Genomic DNA, 17,887 nt, shown 5'->3' on the forward strand with positions numbered 1-17,887 from the left:
CGCTACCTGCAGTCCAGAGAGAGGAGACGCACACGCCTTCGTGTAGCTGTGGTTACGAAGGACTGGGTTTGCTCGGTTTCTAAGGAAGCCAAAGGGCTGTGCTGGGAGGCTGGGGGCAGTGGAATGTCTGCCCAGGCTGTGAAGGAGCCGTGGGTGTTGGCTGTGCTGTGCTGCTGGGGCTGGGAGGAGGGACTCGGTGAGTTGCAACAGCTCTCCAGCCCTGCCACCCCCTCACGGGTCACATCACTGACACATCACACAAAGCTGCGCTGCAAAATGCAACCATCTGCTTTTCTTTGCTTACCCTAGGCCTCCAAGCACCCACAAATACTGCTGGAGTCCCCCATGGTTCTGGCAAAACTGCTGTTACCTCTTCCATTTCTCTAGGGTGTGCAGAAGGTATTGAACAGAACCCGGGAGCTTTTGGTTCTCTTCTGCTTTAGGCATCAGGCACATTGTCCCCACTGCTTGTCTTCTACACTCACCAAACATCCTCAGGCAGAGGAAATGCTTGGCCTTCCCCATTGTGTGGTACAAATCCTGGTGGGCTGACATCCTCAGGCACTGATTTCAGTGAGAACACTTGCCTTACAGCACTTTTAGTCAGGGGCTTGCATGGACAAATTCCTCTGAGTTGTGTACAACGAATAAAACCCAGTGAAAAAGGGTTTAGACCCTCAGCTAAGACAGACCAGCTGCTGGAGCCCTCTTGTTTCCCACTGAGGACAACTGGTGAAGAGGATATTTTTGCACAGGGCTGCCAAAGGGTTTTGCAGGAACAAAGGGAGATTTGGACTTTGCTTTGCATTGTTAAAGTGTGTTTGTTAAAGAGTTAAGTTGATAGATAAAAGCTATGGATGGTTGGTTCATAGCCAGTCTGTGGAGAAACTGGTAAAGGACAATTCATCTTCTGTCCCTGTCCTGTAATACCCCACAGTTAGTGAGACCTGAGGCTGTGGGTGCTTTTCCTTCCCCTGAGGTACCGAGGGTACTGCAGCATTTGTCCACTGCAGCTGGAGCCTTTCTAATTCTTTTGAATGTATAAAAATTTGGTTTACATTTCCAGTATGTACCCATATCCAAAGATGGTGTCCTAGGTGGCTCAAAGAATTCTTTGAATTGCTGTCCATGCCAGGTATTGTTACTGATGTGTTTACACATTATTACATTTAGAGTTCAGTGTGCCTTTACAGTGGGATCTGCATGCTGTGACCTGGGAGTAATTAATACCTTAAGTCTCAGTTACCAGACACCCATTTATAATGCACTAAATTTTAGCATATTTTTATTTTTCTCCTGCCGAAATAATAATTTTATTACTTTCAAGGCCATTACCGGCAATGCCAAGAACTGAGCATATTACCTAAGAGCTTTTTCCCCCAAAATTTCTTTTGCATGTAAGTACAAAATACCTATAAAAATTCTATGTAATACTTTTAGCCGCTCCATAAGTATACCCCATTGTATATCTAAGACTCTAAAAACGTCACATACTCCAGATCTGAAAGATGTTACTGATACCCAGCCTTCCATGAACTCCTATTCACCAGAACCCCGCCGAGGGCGGGATACACGGGGATGCTTTATGGCCCTATACAGCTGGGTGATTTATACCGAGCCTCGTCCTAGCAGCACGCTAATAAATTTCCTGGAGCCCGAGTGGTACCTCTGCGCTGCAGCGGGCACCGCCCGGGCCGGGTGCGGGTGCGGGGCGGCCTCGGGGCCCCGCAGGTGCGGGAGGCGGAGCGGGGCCGCCCCCGGGTTGAACGCGGGGTCAGGGCCGCCGTCCCTTCGGGGCTGGGCCGGGCCGGGCCCATCAATTTCCCGTGCTCGGTGCCTGCGTCCCGGCGCGGCACTAATGCGGAACAAATTGAGACATATCCTCTCCGTAATTAGTTCCAGGGTTTCCAAGATTTACGGTACAATAATGGCCCAAGCCCCGCCGGCCTGGCCCGGCCCGCTGCATGGCGGGCTCGGCTCTGGGGAGGGGGAAGAGCCGGGGCCAAGGGAGATGTTCCGGACCCCGCGGGGGCTTCTTCATCATCCCCGCACCGGCTCGGAGGGGTCCCCGGCAGCTGCGGGGAGAACCACGCATCTTTTCTCCTCTGTGCATAAGACAAACCTCTTTTGCCCTCAGGGGATACACAACATGTCCTCGAAAGCGTTCCAGTGCCCACGGCAGCCCGCACAGGGAAGGATGGTCCTGCCTTTCCGGCGGCAATGAGGGATTGGGCCCGCTGTGATGAGTTTCTGCCCCCTGCGCTCCTGGAGATGCTTCGCAGCTTTGTTTCTGCTTCTCTTAGCACTTAAATAATCAAACTCTGATCAGCTCCCTGAGTGAAAGGAGACAGATCCCCCTGCGTGCTGGGAGCGGCGTGAGCAGGAGGGGAAGGGCTGGGGATTTATCTCCGTTTCAGTCAGTCTCGCCCACCTCCGAACCGCGGGGGGATCGTTTAGGAGTTTAGTAAGAGTGACCGATCCCTGAATTTGTCAGCAGCATGGCAGAGAGAAATCGTCGGCTGGGGAGGTGCGGCGGCGATGCTCAGGTTGAAGCAGGTTCCCCACCCCGTTTTTCTCGGGATCGAGTGGGACTATCACTAGAATAGCTGGAGGAGTCCAGCTATTGTTTAGCCTTGCAGAATATGCCTTCAGCACAATCGAAGACTGAGCGTTATCAGGAATTACCAATGGAAGCGGGCAATGAAGCCTGGCAGAGTTCTGGATCGGGCTGTGTTTGGAGGGGACAGGGCAAAATGTTCCGGGCCGCCTGGCTCTGGAAGCCGACAAAGGAGATGCCGGCCCTGAACTGCCATCTCCTCGGCCACTGCTTTCAACTGGGCTCTTGGGCGAGACAGGGTGATTTACGCCGGAGTGTGATCGGAATCGGGGTCGGGATCTCGGAAAGAGGCGGGCAAATGCCTCCTGCAAAGAGGGAGCAGCTTCTCTCGGCATGCCGTGCGCCCCCGAGGGGAGCTGCTGCCAGCGCTCCCGGCCTGTGCAGCGGGACGGGAGATTTCCCTCTCTCCCTGGTGCTGGCTAGACGGGAACAGCTGAGGAAAGTGCCGCTGGCCGTTTCCCAAAAGTTCTCAGCCCATCCCGAGACAGAAGGGTCCGGGCTTTCCTCCCCGTGCTCGGGCTCCGCCGCTGAGGATTTCCCGGGACGCCTCCGGGCGCTGGTGTCGGGCGCGCTCCGTGCCCCGCACGGCTGAGGCGGCCCGGAGGGAGCAGGTGCCGGGGCTTGGCCCAACACAGGGCTGAGCTGAGCTGAGCTGAGCTGAGCTGAGCTGAGCTGAGCTGAGCTGAGCTGAGCTGGCAGCTCCGGAGTCCCCCCCCAGCCTGGCCAGGAGTCGCGGGGAGGAAGGATGCGCTAATGGCCAAGGTCTCGTTTCGCTGCTGGAAAGTGAGAGAGGAGAAGGTTTGGAAGGATTTCGGCAGTTCTTCCTTCCAGGTGGAGTAATGCAGAGCTAAGCGATCAAGAAAACATTTTTTTCCTTTTCAAGATGATTTATCAAGCTAGCTTATTTCAGGGAAAGAGAAAACCCCCATGCTAGCTCGAGAAACAGCCCACTACGGGAAAATCACTTTCTGTTTGCTCCTAGAGAGCTCTAGTTTTCATAGGAAATTAAACACCGGGCTCAGGCTGGCCAAAGGCTTCCATTCCTGTATGTACGGTGTCCATCGCAGAGCCGGAGATCATAGAACCAATCATGAAATCGTTTAGGTTGTGAAAGCCCTTTAAGGCACCGAGCTCAACCAACCTCTTGTGTCGGTCCGTCATAGAAACGAGCAAAGCCAGCATCAGCCGCTGTCCCGATCCCGCAGCTCCCCGCAGCTCTGGGGCAGGGGGTGCCCGCGGTGTGCGGGAGCCGCGCTGCGGCCGGAGCAGGAGGCAGAGCGGGAGGCAGAGCAGAGAGGTCAGCGCGGTTCCCCCGCACGGGCACGGGCTGCCTGCACAAGTGCCCTCCGGGGGTGCTCCAGTTTGCCGTGGATTTTGAAGCGGCGCGTCCTGTAAACTTAGGGGATATTTAATATCGGCAAAAATAATGAACAAATCTTTCGCACTTAAGTTACACGTGGATTTTTGTAATAAATAGATGTATGCGCCAAAAGAGATTTTAAAAGGGAATTATCTGAAATAGCTCGTGGAAAAAAAATAATTTCACTAATAACAAAACCCTACCGTTATGACTAATTAGTTTAAAGAGAAAATGAAATTATACTTGGCTACTCCAATAACGACCTATTTTAATTTCTTTTGTTGTCGCATTTACCCTTTGAATCTTAAAACATTTCTTCGAGGTTGGCGATGCTTGACCTTTGATGCCGCGAGGGAAAGGAAATCCCGAGTGTACCTTGTCACCGGGAAGACACGGGCTCGCAGTGTCCTGCGGCAGGTGAACCTTCACGGCGCCTCTGTCGCTGCTGTCGCTGCCAGGGAGGGTGAGGGTGCGGGCGGTGGCCCCGGCGGTGTTTGCGGTGCCACGGTTCCAACAGCGGCCGGTGACAACGCGCAAGGGACAGGGCGGCGAGGCCGGCGCGACCCCGCGTACCCCTCGAGTACCCTGAGCCGGCAGCTGCCCCCCGCCCGCTCGTAGAAGCATCACCTCCCACCCCCTGGTGATCATTCGCTCGTAGTTGTGCAGGAGAGCGGCAGGATCTCCTTTGGAGAGAGCGTGTCCTGCCCGCAGCAGGTACCGCCAAGTCCCGCGGGGCTGTGCCCGGCCCGGAGCTTCCTGGCCGGGCACTCGGTCCAGGTGGGCTCCGGCACCGCCAGGATCACGGCACCCCTCGCTGCCGGGGCCCACCCGGACCCTGCCGTGTCTCCTGGGAGGAAGAACGGTCCGGGGATAAATTGTGAGGTGCCCTCGGGGGCCCTCCGGCCGCCGGCCCCGGGATGGACGCTAAGGACCCGCTGTCCAGGAGGCTGGAGAGGAAAGAGAGACTCCCGGCCTTCCCGGGAGCAGTGCCAGGTGAATCTCTCCGAAGCAGGTTACTCACAGCGCTGCCGTCCTCCCCCGCCCGCCCAGCTGCTTCCTTCCCCTCACGCACAGGCAGGCTGGAAGGACAGGGCTCACACCGGCCCCGGGCTCCTCGCAAGGGGCACCCACCCCTCCTCTTGCCCCCGGAGCCCTGGGCAGCCCGGCCCGGCCAGCCCTGGCTGCGCCTCCGGGGACAGAGAGCGCCCGGGGTGCCCCGGGGAGGCAGCTCGCTCCCCGCAGGAGCTCAGGGAGATTCAGGTTCCTCCCGTAGAGGGAGAGGCACCTGGAAAGACACTTTCCCCTCTCAGGAAGGGGGTCCGCCCGCCCCGGGTCGTGTCACTTCCCCTGGTTCCTGCAAGGGCGGAGGCTTCTCGGCGCGATCCCCAGGGCCTGCGACCTCGCCGCCCTCGGGAATCCCCACGGACATGCACGGAGTTGGCGGGGGAAGTCGGCCAGCACGTACTTACTGGCCACCTGTATCCCTCTAAGAGTCCTGCAAGTCTCTCCTAAAGCGGAGGAACGTTACGGCGAGATTTAGTGGCGCTTGCACCAGAAGAAGGGTGGGAGTGATGTGTAGGGGAGATATATTCTCCCACAGTCACCTCTCCCCCTCCATCCCCGGCTCTCCTGTGTCTCCCCTCCCCCCCGCGCGTCTGGTCCGGCTGGGTTCAGCAGAGCGGGCTGTGGGCAGCCCCTCGGCGGAGGTTGTGTGAATGGAGGATCGGCGTGGCTGACTCCTCCTCCCCTGCAAGCGCCTCTATTTGAGCTTTGCAAAGTTGAGGGTGAGCAGGCATCCGAGGTGAGGCGTGCGCGGCGGCCGTGCCCCCCTAGCTCGGACAGGCGGACGTTCGTACAGACAGACACACGCACACTCGCGGACACACAGACACGCACACGGCACCCTGCCCTGCGCTGCGAGCGGGTGCAAGCCCGGAGGCGATCCTGGAGAACAACCTTTCCCTGTCGCTGCTGCCGGCTCCCGCAGGGCTGGACCCGGGGAGCTGCGTCGCGGAGCAAACCTCCCCCAAAGGGCTGAGCTCGCCGGCCTGGTGCCTGCAGCCGGAGCCGGCCTCCGGCTTGCCGGGCAGGGGCCAGGTGTCCTGGAACAAGTGCGGCCCGGGGGGAGACTGGCTGCCCGGCGGCAGGCAGAAGGTCTGCGAGCAGATGGGCTCCGACGTCCGAGACCTGAACGCGCTGCTGCCCTCCGTGCCCTCCCTGCCGGGCAACAGCAACTGCACCATGCCCGTGAGCAGCGCGGCGCAGTGGGCGCCCGTCCTGGACTTTCCCCCGGGGGCCTCCTACGGCTCGCTGGGGCCGCACTCCTTCATCAAGCAGGAGCCGAGCTGGAACGGATCGGACCCGCACGAGGAGCAATACCTGAGCGCCTTCACCGTCCACTTCTCCGGCCAGTTCACGGGCACGGCCGGGGCTTGCCGCTACGGGCCCTTCGGCGCCCCGCCGCCCAGCCAGCCGCCCTCGGGCCAGGCTCGGATGTTCCCCAACGGGCCCTACCTGCCCAACTGCTTGGAGAGCCAGCAAGCCATCCGCAACCAGGGTAAGGGCCGCGCTGCCGGGCTCCCCGGGCTCGGGGGGCGGCCCCCGGAGGCGCCCGCTCAGCCCCGCAGGGCCGAGCCTGATGTAAACACCAAGCCCAGTGTTTTCTCCGCGGCAGCCGAGCCGGGTTAGGCGAGCCAGCCCTCCCGTGCCTCCCTTCCCTCCCTGTGCGGCAGCCACGTCGCTCCCGGGAGCTTTAGGAGCCACGAGTTGCTCGGCCCCCACCCCTCCCGTGGGGCAGCGGATGCAGCGGGAGGCTCTGTCAGGCGGGCTGGAGCCCCCCGGCCCCCTCCCCGGCTTGGAGCAGCCTCTCGCCTTCGCAAAGGTTTGTTCGGGCCGGAGACGGCACAAGTCCTGGAATGGAGCTGGGGCCCGTGGCCCGAGACAATTCCCCCTTCGTATCTCGGGGGTGGTGGCGGGGGTGAACCTCCAAACTTCTTCCTGAATCCGAAAAGCGCTGTCCGCACACTAGTGTTTTCAAGCCCCTTATCGAATAAACCTCGGGAGGGCTGAAATCCCCGGGCTGGAATGCACAAGCAGGGGAGATTCGTCGTTTCTTGTCTGTATCTCCGTGGCCAGGACCGGCTCCCTGCGGTCCTCGGTGTTCGCACCGCCCTGAGAAGCTGCCGAGGGTTGAACGGCCGGGCAATGGGTCACCAGCGTGTGGCATCGGGGGCAGCATCTAATCCTTTTTCTTCCAGTGCCTGCAGTATAAACATCTGCTGGTGCAAACCCGAGGAAGAAAGGAGAAGGGGCCAGAGTGCGGAGAACTCGTATGAGATCTTTCGGGTCTCGTTCCCCTTCCTTCAGCTGGCCCGGGAGCGGTGATGTGCCACGGTTTGCCCCGCATGGGAATTGGACCGAGGGGAGTCGGGCAGCCAAGGCACCGCGGTTCGGGGGACCGGGATCGGCAGGGTGTGCGTGGTCCTGCCGGAGAGGGATGAGTCGGGCCTGGGTCTCTCTGCTTTCAGCATGGGGCTCCCCGCGGGGGAATGGCGTACCCACAGAGGGGCTGGCACCGACCGTCCCGGGAGGGCGATTCGGGCCGCAGGGCGAGCGGCAGAGCAGAGGCCGAGGCCGGCGGATGCGCTCGGTGCTGGCCGCTGAGAGGTGGCCCGAGGCCCGGGCGATGTTTGCAGCGAGGGGCAGGGGCTGCTCAGCACGGGCCCCCCCGGGCAGTGCCGGGTCGCCCTTCCGGTGCCACCGCGCTGCTGCCTTCGACCCCCGGCCCCTGCCCCAGGGCTTCTCCAGGCAGCGGGCTCCGAAGGAGGAATCCGCAGAGCGGGGCTTCTGGGCCGTGCTGCCGATCCCGGCTGGGAAAACGAGCAGCATCCCTGGAGCTGGGGAGAGCTCGGCCGCGCCAAGGCCCCGGAACCGCTGCGTGCCCCGCGGGGTCCCGGCTCCAGCTGCGGGACGGGAGGGGAGCGGCCCAGAGCCCGCCGGGACAGGGACTCTGACGGGACCTTTCGAAAGACATCTGAAAGGATTTTAGACATCGGTGGGGATTTATGATCGCTGGGCAGAAATAGCGGCGAGAAAGCGGAGAGAAGGGCGATGGAGATAAATTCGAGTTAGCGAGGGACAAAATAGCTGCGACCCAGCGCCATCCTCACGTTCGGCTTTACCCACCCCGAGGAGAAACGGAGCCTTTAACACACGGAGCCCACGCTGGCTCGGCCTGCGGAGCCCCCAGCACCGCACAGACCCCGCACACACCCGCACCTGTGCGGGCCGAGAGCCGGGACCAGCGCTCTGAGCCCTCCGCATAGCCCCGAGCATCCAAGCCCGGCAGGAGCCTGGGGACGGAGCCGTGGCGAGGAGCAGGGGCCGTGTCCCGGTTCCCTCCCTTGCTCCGCCAGGCCGGGCTGCACAGAGGGGCCGCGGAGTCCCTTCGGCTCGGGGCTGCCTTCTGCACATGCAGCCCTGGGGTTTATCCACAGCTGCTTTTGGTGACTGGCAGAGAGAGAGCTCCTTTGGAAAGAGAAATTCGGCAAAGGGTGTTCGCTTTTTTATTTTTTAATTTTTTTTTTTTTGGTGGATGGATAAAATGTTCTTGCTTTGGCTCTCCTCAAGGTTGAAGTCCTTTTTTGCTTTTTTTTTAGACGGTTCCTCCGACCGTGGGAAAGACGCTACCTTGGCTCTGCGATGACATTTCTGCCAAGTCTGGGATGGGGTGGGGGGGTAGGAAACTAAGGCTTTGAAATCTCTGCCCAATTTTCCTCTTTTCGTTTGCCTCTTTCATCCAGCTGGGCTCCTCCAACAACTGGATGCCTCCAGCGGGCCCCGTTCTCCAGCAGATGTACAACTTTCAATTATTTTCAGCACATTTTAATCAGGCCTAGTTCTGATAACGCCCTAATTAAAGAGACCTCACTATCGGCAACTCGGTTCAGAACTCAACTTTCTTATCACATTCCTGAAGCTTTGGGTCAGGCAACACCGGAAAATGCGGCCAAAACCTCGTCCTGCTCCGAGCTGAGTTTTGAAGGTCACCGAAACTCTGCGTCGGGCCAAAAGTAACGTAGAAAGTGTCAGTGTTTTCTGAAAGTTAAAAAAGAGACAGAGGAAAACGGGGAAAAGGGAGTTGAAGGTTGAGCCTCTACCCTGAGGGCTGAGGGAGGAGATAAGGAGTGAGAAACAGCTGTGGGATGGGAGCGCTGAGGTACCGGCCTGTCAGCGCTGCCCGCATCGCCGCTAAAGGAGCTCTGCTCGTAGGGTCAGGGGGATGCGAGGGACATTTGGCCAGGATCAAGTCAGTCCCACTCTTATCCCAGCCCCGCAGTTTCAGGGCCGACTTAAAATCACCGCGAAGGTGAAGGTTTTAAAGTGTTCTAGAATATTTTCATTCCTCCAGTGGCTCCCTCCGTTTCTCCCGCTCAGCAGCTCAGGTTAATGAAGTACTGTAATGTCTCTGGACCCAGCCTGTCAGCAGAGAGAATAAAAAGGAGAAGCAACATTCGAATCCCTTTGCTGCCTCTCCATTTTATTCTCTCTGAAACCCGCTGTGATTGCGGATGGTTGGTGAAGCAGAGACCTGCCCGAGCAGCCGGCACCGAAAGGGAACTGAGACAGGGGTTGAAAACAGCCCCGAGTGCTCCCTCTCGACTGACAAAATCCCTCTCCAGCCACACACCCCATCCAGTCGGGTCCGTGAGGGATGCCCGTGCTGGAATAAACGGATTTAGGGAGACGAGCGTGAGGGAGAAAGCGCTCGTAGTCCCTTTGGTTTCTTTCCCCCGCCCGCGACGGACTTTTTGTTTTGTTTTCTTGGGGTTTTTGTTTTGGTTGGGGTTTTTTTTGTTTTGATTTTGTTTTGTTTTTTTTTTAAGAGTGACTCTCGGAGGAGCTTGGTTCTCGGGGTAAATGCTGATGAGCCGAGAAGCCTCTGAGATAATATTACTTTGTAATTACTTTTTTAGCTGAAGTTGTTTAGCCAGCTCCAAGTCATTAATGAAAGTTGGTGTCCAAGCACCTGATTTACGATTCTGTGCCGGCCCGGGGTCAGCAGAGGTGGTCTCTTTCCATCTGAATCTGCTCGGTGTAGGAAACAAAATAGGCTGTTTATTATTTTGGAGAGCAATTTTCGCTGAAAGGAGGAGTTTTATTTTTGCACGTAACATTCCGCCTCTTTATTGCAGACTCTTCAGAAAGCCGCTCTTAATAAAATAAAAAAAGCGCAAGATTAAAGGGTGACTTCTAAATTGGAAGCGCCAGATGAATACACCGAGCAGATGGAAATCTTCCTCTTTTAATACGAGCAACAATTAATGAAAACATCCTTTTTATTACCGAAGCCGATCTGTTCTCTTTAAACACGAACGAGACTTCCGACTTTCCGCTCCTCGGAAAGCGCAGCTCCGCGGGCTGGGCGAGGCTCACAGAGGATGTGCGAGCGCCGAGGGCCGGTGGCAGAGGGCACCGAGGGGCTCGGGGAGCCTGGCCCTGTCCTTGCCCTTGTCCTCAGCCCCGAGGGGGGATCGGCCGCGAAGCCTTTGGGCTCCTCTCGCTCAACCCCGCTAACCCCGCTGTGCTCTCTCCGCCAGGTTACAGCACCGTGGCCTTTGACGGGACCCCCAGCTACGGCCACACGCCGTCCCACCCCGCCGCTCAGTTCACCAACCACTCCTTCAAACACGAGGATCCCATCAGCCAGCAGCCCTCCCTAGGTAATTTCTACCTCCGTGGGGGCTCTGTCGGGCACCGCAGGACCGGCACAGAGCCGGAGCTGCCCGGTGCTGGAGGACGGGGCCCTGGAGCCCCCTGCTCAGAGCAGGACTGAGATAACTCCGTGCTGCTCTCTCCGCAGGGGACCAGCAGTACTCGGTGCCTCCCCCGGTGTACGGCTGTCACACACCGACCGACAGCTGCACAGGCAGCCAGGCGCTGCTCCTTCGGACGCCCTACAACAGGTACCTCTGCCGGCTGGGAGCTTTGCCTGCCCTCCTTGTGCTCGGGTTGTGCCTCTCTCTCCCCCGCATGCCGTTCAAACGGCTTCTCCTTTATGCGAGGAAAGTGATTTTTTTTTCCCCTTCTCCAAAAAAAAAACCCAAAAAAACCCAAAAACAAACAAAAAAAGAAAAACAAAACCAAAAACAAACAAAAAAAAACCCACCCAAAAAACCGAATCCCCAAAAAGGAGATTCACACCTAAAAGCCAAACCGTACTGAGGCAAAACTACCTCGCCCCCAAACACACAAGCAAAAAGCCAACAAAAACAAAGAAACCAACAACAACAAATACAAAAACAAACAAACAAACAAACAACCCAAAAAACCAAAAACCAAACAAACAAAACGACATCGTAAACGAAAAAAAGATGCCGCGCCTTCCGCCGCGGGTCCCGCTGTGCTTCGGAGGTTTCTGGGGCCGGCTCGCCCTCCCGAGCCGGGGTTGGAGGGGGTGGCCGAGCCTCTGGGCTCTGGCAGAGCATCCCGGAGGGGCCGGGGAGAGCCGAGCTCCGGCAGCAGGTGTGGCCGGCTCTGGGAAATGGGAGCCGGGCTGCCCGCACTCTTTGAGCCTGTCCCGCCGCTGCAATGAATTTGGGGTTCGCCCTTAACCCCAGCGAGGGGAAGCGCTTGGGGCAGCCCGGCTGAGCCCCAGGCTGCAGGACCCCGCTCCTCCTCTCCGGTCCCGGCTCTAGGAGTCCCCGCAGCCCCGGAGCTCTTCCCGAGGCCGGGAAGGTGTGGGAGTGTTGGCTGGTGAGCCGCAGCCATGGGCAGAGCATGGCACAGGCAATTAAAACTCAGCTCCGTCCCAGGGCTTCGTCTTGCAGGCCAAGAGCCGCTCCGATGGCTCCCAGGAGTGATGGGAACGGGCCTGCAGGGAGGTTATTTATTGAAATCGGGGCAATAAACCTATCGGATTTCCTTGCTGGGATAAAGGTGCGTCTGGAGCTTTGCTGCAAGCAGGGAAATCTCTTTGCCAACAGACGGGCCCGTGGCAAGAGCGGCTTCCCGTTTTGGTTTTTTTTTTTTTTCACAGTCTGACATGGGGGCTGGGCGTTGGAGTTTTACAACGTGTTTAGTGAGTTAAAGAAGTTCCCCAAAATTTATTCCTCAACTTTTTGTGAACTTGGAGCCAGTCCCGTATCTTGGAGTTGCTAAGTAACTCTCGCACACAAAACAATGTGCCTCTGCGAAGGAAGCCGCGAGCGGCTCCTCTTGTAGGCAGGTTATATCATCTCAGATTAATAGACACTGGACGTGAGACAACAATATTCTGTCACTTCCAGAAGCCACTTCTCTAATGAACGTGAGTTGACGTCAAGGGAAGGAGGGAATGAGGTAATGAAGGAAGGAAAGAAGCCTATCCAGCGAGATTAGCTCGCAGAATAATTGGCGGGGCGAACTCCTGCTAAAGTGGCAGAGACCGCTCGTCGCGCAGGGAAATCTATAAATATGGCTTGGAGGAGGTTTGGGGAGGGCAGCTCCGAGCGGCCGCCGGCAGCCGCCGCCTTCCCCAGTCCCCTCCCGGGCCCCGGGGCTCGCCCTCGCCCCGCTCCTGGAAGCGGCAGCACCTGGAGGTGTGACTCCGATAGGAGAGCGCTGATAGTGCCGAGAGCTCTTGCTGGGCCTCACCGAGGCAGCCTGGGCCAGGGGTGAGCACAGATGTCGCCTCCCTAACGCTGTCACCTCCCGCCCAGTGCTTGGGGACCCGCACCCGGGGCGAGCGGGCAGCGCTGCGCCACGGGGGCCGATTTCCTCCCGACCTCAGCCTCGATCCTGCCCTGCTCCCTGGGAGGTTTACGGCTTACTCCTCTAAGATAAGGATTTAATCCTTTAAGGCTCACAGGAGCCAATAGTGATGTGTGGGGGTGTAAGCGAGGCAGAGCTTGTTCCACGGCGAGGGCAGCCCCAGCTGTACAAAGCCTTGCTCCCGCAGCGGGGCCCGCACAGGTGGCTGAGCTCGGTGCGACCTCTCCTTGTCCCCTCCCGAGCACGTTCCAAACCTACTGGAAAGTGTGGTCAGGAAAGCGGATGAGTCGTTGCGGCACAGAAACGGGAGGGACTCATTTGCCACATCGCCAAAGCCCTGAAAACGACCGCCCTGTCCTTATCCATGTTTATCTTGATTTGGAAAAATCGTGGGGTATTTTTCGTGGTTTTTTGGTTTTTTTTTTCCCCAAGACCGTATTTATTCCGCACCTCCTTCTCGAAGAGTTCTTCTGCGTCTCGCAGTTCAGGTCAAGTTCGACAGGTCTCCTTTGTCAAGTGATTGCTCGGTCACCGCACCCCAGTGCCGGGGCTGCCGACCATGCCCAAGCCCGCTGCGCACACGGCGCTCAGAGAGCGCTCAGGGAAGGATGCTCAGCCCCGGAATATGGGGTTTGTCGTTCCTCGCACTGGCTGGGGACAGCAGGCGCTCCCGTTCGCCTTTAGCAGTGAGAGGGAGGATGTGGCGGGCGAGGTCGGGAACGGGAGGTGGTGTTTCTGTGTCCCCGGTGGGATGCGGCCGCCGGTGTTGGTGTTTCTCTGGACCGCCTCCTCTCTGCGTGTCCCGGGACGCCCGAGGAGGGCTCGTTTGTGGTCCCTCTCCCACTCACCCCAGCCGAGGCTCCGTCACCCCCGTCCCGGATTCACCGCACCCGAGAGGTGATGCTTCGGATTTGGAGCGAGAGGGCAGAGGGAGAGGATGCAGAGGGAGTCACCTCCACCTGATGCTCTCGCTTCCCCCTCATCTCCATCTCTCCAGCTGGGTGCGGGGGACCCTTGCGGCTCCCTTGGGAAAATCTGGGCCGGGTCGCGAGTGGGAGTGGGCAGGAGAATCCAGCCCGTCTGCAGTGCGAAGGCACCCGGGGCTCAAGAGCCTCGCCTTCTCTCCCGTACCTCGGCAAAATCGAGAAGAAAGAAATGGTTGAAAGATTCTTAGGCTGGACACAAAGCTATCTCTGTAATTTCTCTCCCCGGCCACTACTCGCTCCCTGTTTATGGCCCTGCCAAGGAGCCTCGCGGCTGTGCTGGGTAGCTGGGCACGGATGGCAAACCCGCTCAGATCGCCAGCGAGAGTTTGTAGGACCATTAAAAATGGTGATGTGAACTTTTCTACCTAGCGCTGTTTAGTGTAGTAAACATGCTCGATGTTGAAAATTTACTGTGAGTCACACTTGCAAAGACTTTAAAAGTGGAGGAGTCTCGGTTCAGATTATAGCTCTTTCTGTGCAGAGGTCAAGAACTCGGTAATACTGCAGTGCAGGCCAAAACAAACTCTATATGATCTACTACTGGTTTCCTTTTAAGTTCCCTTTTTGCTCAGCGTTGACTTCCTTTTATTCCACTCCAACTTACATTAATCCCTGTTGTAGAAATGTTTTCCCCCCCTTCCTCTCGTTTCTCTTTAAAAGCATCTTTGTAATGAAAATAAGTTATTTTTAGTGTCTTCTTTGTGGCCGCTCGAAGGGCCAAGGATTCAGATTGGAATCAGAGCAGGCATATCCCTGGAGACCTCGCTTTCCTCCTCCTCATTCAAACCCCATCCAAAGCCGAGATTTTGAGAGGAGCTGTTGGTTCCATGAGATCATCTCACGGTACCGTCAATAATAAACCATGGCGAGGCGTAAATGGCGTTAGGGACGTCCTGTTCTCTGTCACCTGTCAGATGTGAGATGTTTAATCCGAGCCACCGCCCGGTGGCCCCCGGGCAACTGGCCACCGGAGGGCTCTTTCTTATCACCGGGTTTAAGGGGCGCAAAGCCCGGCGGTGCCCACCTGCCTCCCTCCTAGGGCGGGTTTAGCCAAAGCTCCGGCAATTCCGTTTTTTTCGACATGAGAACCTCGCACCTCCGTGGCTCAGCACAGAAATTTCTCCGCTTGGCCGCTGCCGGCCGCAGAGATGGCGCAGACCCACCTGCAGCCCGTGGGACGGGGCGTGCAGAGAGTCCGAACGCGGCCCGGCTCGGCTCCGGTGCCGGGCGGGGGCCTGGGCTGGTGTGGAGTCCGGGCCGGGCTGGTGTGGGATCCGGACCGGGCTGATATGGGGTCTGGGCTGGTGTGAGGTCCGGACCGGGCTGATGTGGGGTCCGGCTTGGGCTGGTGTGGGATCCGGGCCGGGCTGATATGGGGTCTGGGCTGGTGTGAGGTCCGGGCCAGGCTGATGTGGGGTCTGGGCCGGGCTGATGTGAGGTCCGGGCCGGGCTGATATGGGGTCTGGGCTGGTGTGAGGTCCGGGCCAGGCTGATGTGGGGTCTGGGCTGGTGTGAGGTCCGGGCCAGGCTGATATGGGGTCCGGGCTGATGTGGGGTCCAGCCTGGGCTGATGTGGGGTCCGGGCCGGGTACCTGCTCCCCCCGCGCTCATTCCCAGGCTCCAGGCCCCCGCAGTAGGAGGACAAGGAGGGGCTCGGGTCTCTCCTGGGGCGCTGCGCTCGGGAGACGCCAAACGGGGCAGAGCGGGGTTTAGCTCAAACAGCGGAATTCTGCTCCCATCCCTCTCCCAGTGCTTTCCACGACGCCCAGCCTGCCCCAAAGCCGCTCGGGGCTCCTTTCGGAGGCTGAAGCCAGCTCGGGTTCCTCCGGGGAGCCGCGGCCGGAGCTGCAGAGCCGGGATCGGGTGCGGCCGGAGAGCGGGGAGCGCTTTTGGCCGGGAGGGAGCCCCGGGAGCTGCGGCGGCTCCGGGGAGCGGGCACCGCTCTGCTCTCGGGAGCCTTGTCTTGGACACTGTCACCCAAGGGCGGCACGGAATACGGTGGCTGAGAGCTGTGACAAGATGAATAAGTGTATTGCTTTATGAAAAAGCAAAGGAGGGGAAAAAGTGGATATTGTGGGGGAGGTTCTTATAAATGAACTGTCAAGCGAAAGAAAGTTAAAGGGAAATCTCCTGCTGTAAATGCATCGGGCGGGCACTTCTAATAAAAATCAGGGTCCTGGAGGAATTAATTACAGCAGCATTACAGGAAGAATTCGTGGAATTGCAAAACGTAGTTGGCACAGACCAGCACGGACTGCTATTGCAAATGGGGAAACTGCAGGAGAGTTTAACAATTCCTGAGCTGATATGCAGGACATTGTAGTAGCATAATAGCACTTCAGACACACTAATGAATAATAGTGTCCAGTGATACTGACAAATGATATTACGCATACTTCGAGATTGAAGTCACTTAATTTGTTTTTATATGCGAAAGCTTCCCACTGGATTCTGGATTTTTTTAGGTCACTTCTACCTGCCACGATGTGAAAAAAAAAAAAAAAGAAAAAAAAAAGAAAAAAAATAGTTTTCTAATAACAAAATTATATAAATTCACCTCGCAAATCCAGCGAATTTAGGTGCAATTAATCAGCGGGGAGACTCGCGTTTATTGTGAGCGGCGGTTCCCCGGCATCAATCACAGCGCTCGGCTGCGGGGCCGGGGGCTCGCACCGCGCTCCCCCCGCGCCCTCCGGGAGAGCCCGGCCCGGGGAACCTGCGGCTCCTCCCCGGCCCCGTGGGGACCTGTCCTGTCGGGAGAGCTCTCCCGGGGCTCCCGCTGCTCCTGCCCACGTTTGCCGCTCCGAGAGGAGCCGGGGAAGCCTGGCCGAGCTGCCTGCGGTGTGTAGCGGGGGGGAAAGAGCCTACTCCAGCGGTGAGCTCCGTTTATCGCTCAGCCACTCCATTTTTCTACTGCTTGTCAAGCCCCTCTATGTAGCAACATCAATCACGAGTCACGATAGCTGTTTCACTCCATTACCCACGTGGTCTCTCACACTCCTGGTTAAAACAGTCAACAGATTTGACTTTTTAAAACAAATAATCCTTTGCGTTACCCCTCCGGGCTGCTTATATTCGTTTCGTTCATTTCAATGTGTCAATATCGGATATTATTTTTCGGGAAGGAAAAAGTTGTATGTTTCTATTTTCAGCTCTTTACCAATCGTCAGGCTTGCAGATTCAAAGTGTATTTTCGAGCTACAGATTTCCTTTTCTTTAGTTTCATTTTATTTTTGAAAATGCCTAATGTATCGATAAAAGGGATTATATAAAATAAATTCACTTCCTGCTGTTATATATTTAAAAGAAATAACAAAGAAATTGTTGATGTTTTGATTGTTATTTGATAGCTGCAATTTTAGCTCTAATTCTACATCCTTTCACGACAGTGACAATTTATACCAGATGACCTCACAGCTTGAATGCATGACATGGAATCAAATGAACTTGGGATCCACACTGAAAGGGTAAGGAGCTTTGTTCTCTTCTAACCTGTCGCCCTAGCGAAGCTGCATTACTGAGCTAACCTTATCTTGGATTTTATCATTTGAATCCCGTCACGGATTTCGTGCAAAAAAAAATCCTGTCCGGTGCTGAGAGCGGCTTATCACCTGGCTGTAGTTTGTAGTGTTTTTGATGATCCTCACTGCTGAGCTGGGGCTGCTGGCCGGCCGTGCCCAGGAGCCCAGGGCTGTGTCGGGGCTCCGGGCAGGTCAGGGCAGGGCTGTGCCCGCTCCCGGTGCCCGAGCCCCTTCCGGACGGAGCAGCCGCGGCAGCTTCGCACTCTCCTCCTTGAGCTGTCGCCCTTTCCTACCATCCCTCTTCCCTTTCCCTGCCTTTCGCCAGGCCCTGCGTCCTGTGTCCCGGCCCGGCCGCCTCCCGGTTTCCTTCCTCCCGGCCATTGTCGCCCTCCCACCTGCCGGGAAGAGGCTCCGGCCCGCCTCCCCCGCGGGTTTCCTGCGCCTGCCGGGCCAGGAAGGCTCCGAGGCGCCGCGGGGCCCCGCCGGGGTGGCGGCCGCTGCAGGGCGGGCAGCGCTCCCCTGCCGCTGGCTCCATCTCCACACGCACCGTGCCCCGTGTCTCCATCTCCACACGCACCGTGCCCCGTGTCTCCATCGCTCCTGCCGGGGCCCTGCATCCCCCAGAGCAGCCGGGAGAGGAGCGGGACCGCAT

The 17,887-nt window shown here is 57.8% G+C and overlaps 2 protein-coding genes across 6 annotated transcripts in view; one reads left to right on the plus strand and one right to left on the minus strand.

The window, feature by feature from the left end:
* Window positions 1-1,276: 1,276 nt before the first annotated feature.
* On the minus strand, window positions 1,277-4,625 carry LOC131574596 (uncharacterized). Its single transcript, XM_058829143.1, has 3 exons — window positions 4,353-4,625; window positions 3,759-4,013; window positions 1,277-3,393 (listed from the first exon to the last, which is right to left on the minus strand). The coding sequence occupies exons 1-3, from the start codon at window positions 4,623-4,625 to the stop codon at window positions 3,037-3,039; spliced, it is 885 nt and encodes a 294-aa protein (XP_058685126.1). The 3' UTR covers window positions 1,277-3,036.
* A 1,139-nt stretch (window positions 4,626-5,764) lies between these two features.
* Window positions 5,765-17,887, plus strand: part of WT1 (WT1 transcription factor) — a 33,451-nt gene continuing 21,328 nt past the window's right edge. For 2 of the 5 annotated variants that reach the window (XM_058829140.1, XM_058829141.1), the window contains exons 1-4: window positions 6,005-6,534; window positions 10,577-10,699; window positions 10,840-10,942; window positions 17,104-17,181. In XM_058829140.1, the coding sequence (XP_058685123.1) occupies window positions 6,144-6,534; window positions 10,577-10,699; window positions 10,840-10,942; window positions 17,104-17,181 (695 nt within the window). In that variant the 5' untranslated portion in view covers window positions 6,005-6,143. Of the gene's footprint in view, window positions 6,535-10,234; window positions 10,473-10,576; window positions 10,700-10,839; window positions 10,943-17,103; window positions 17,182-17,887 lie in introns of those variants that run through there. The other 3 variants (XM_058829138.1, XM_058829139.1, XM_058829142.1) reach the window with 3 other exon arrangements.

This window comes from Poecile atricapillus, chromosome 1, assembly GCF_030490865.1.
Source record: "Poecile atricapillus isolate bPoeAtr1 chromosome 1, bPoeAtr1.hap1, whole genome shotgun sequence".
NCBI classification, from domain to species: Eukaryota; Metazoa; Chordata; class Aves; order Passeriformes; family Paridae; genus Poecile; species Poecile atricapillus.

Bases quoted from the DNA above. Each gene is read 5' to 3' on its own strand.
- LOC131574596 (XM_058829143.1), bottom strand. From the start codon at position 4,625: ATGATCACCAGGGGGTGGGAGGTGATGCTTCTACGAGCGGGCGGGGGG. The intron at 4,014-4,352 runs GTACACTCGGGA...ATATCCCCTAAG, and splicing joins CGTGTCTTCCCGGTGACAAG to TTTACAGGACGCGCCGCTTC. The intron at 3,394-3,758 runs GTTGGTTGAGCT...CTCACTTTCCAG, and splicing joins ATGACGGACCGACACAAGAG to CAGCGAAACGAGACCTTGGC.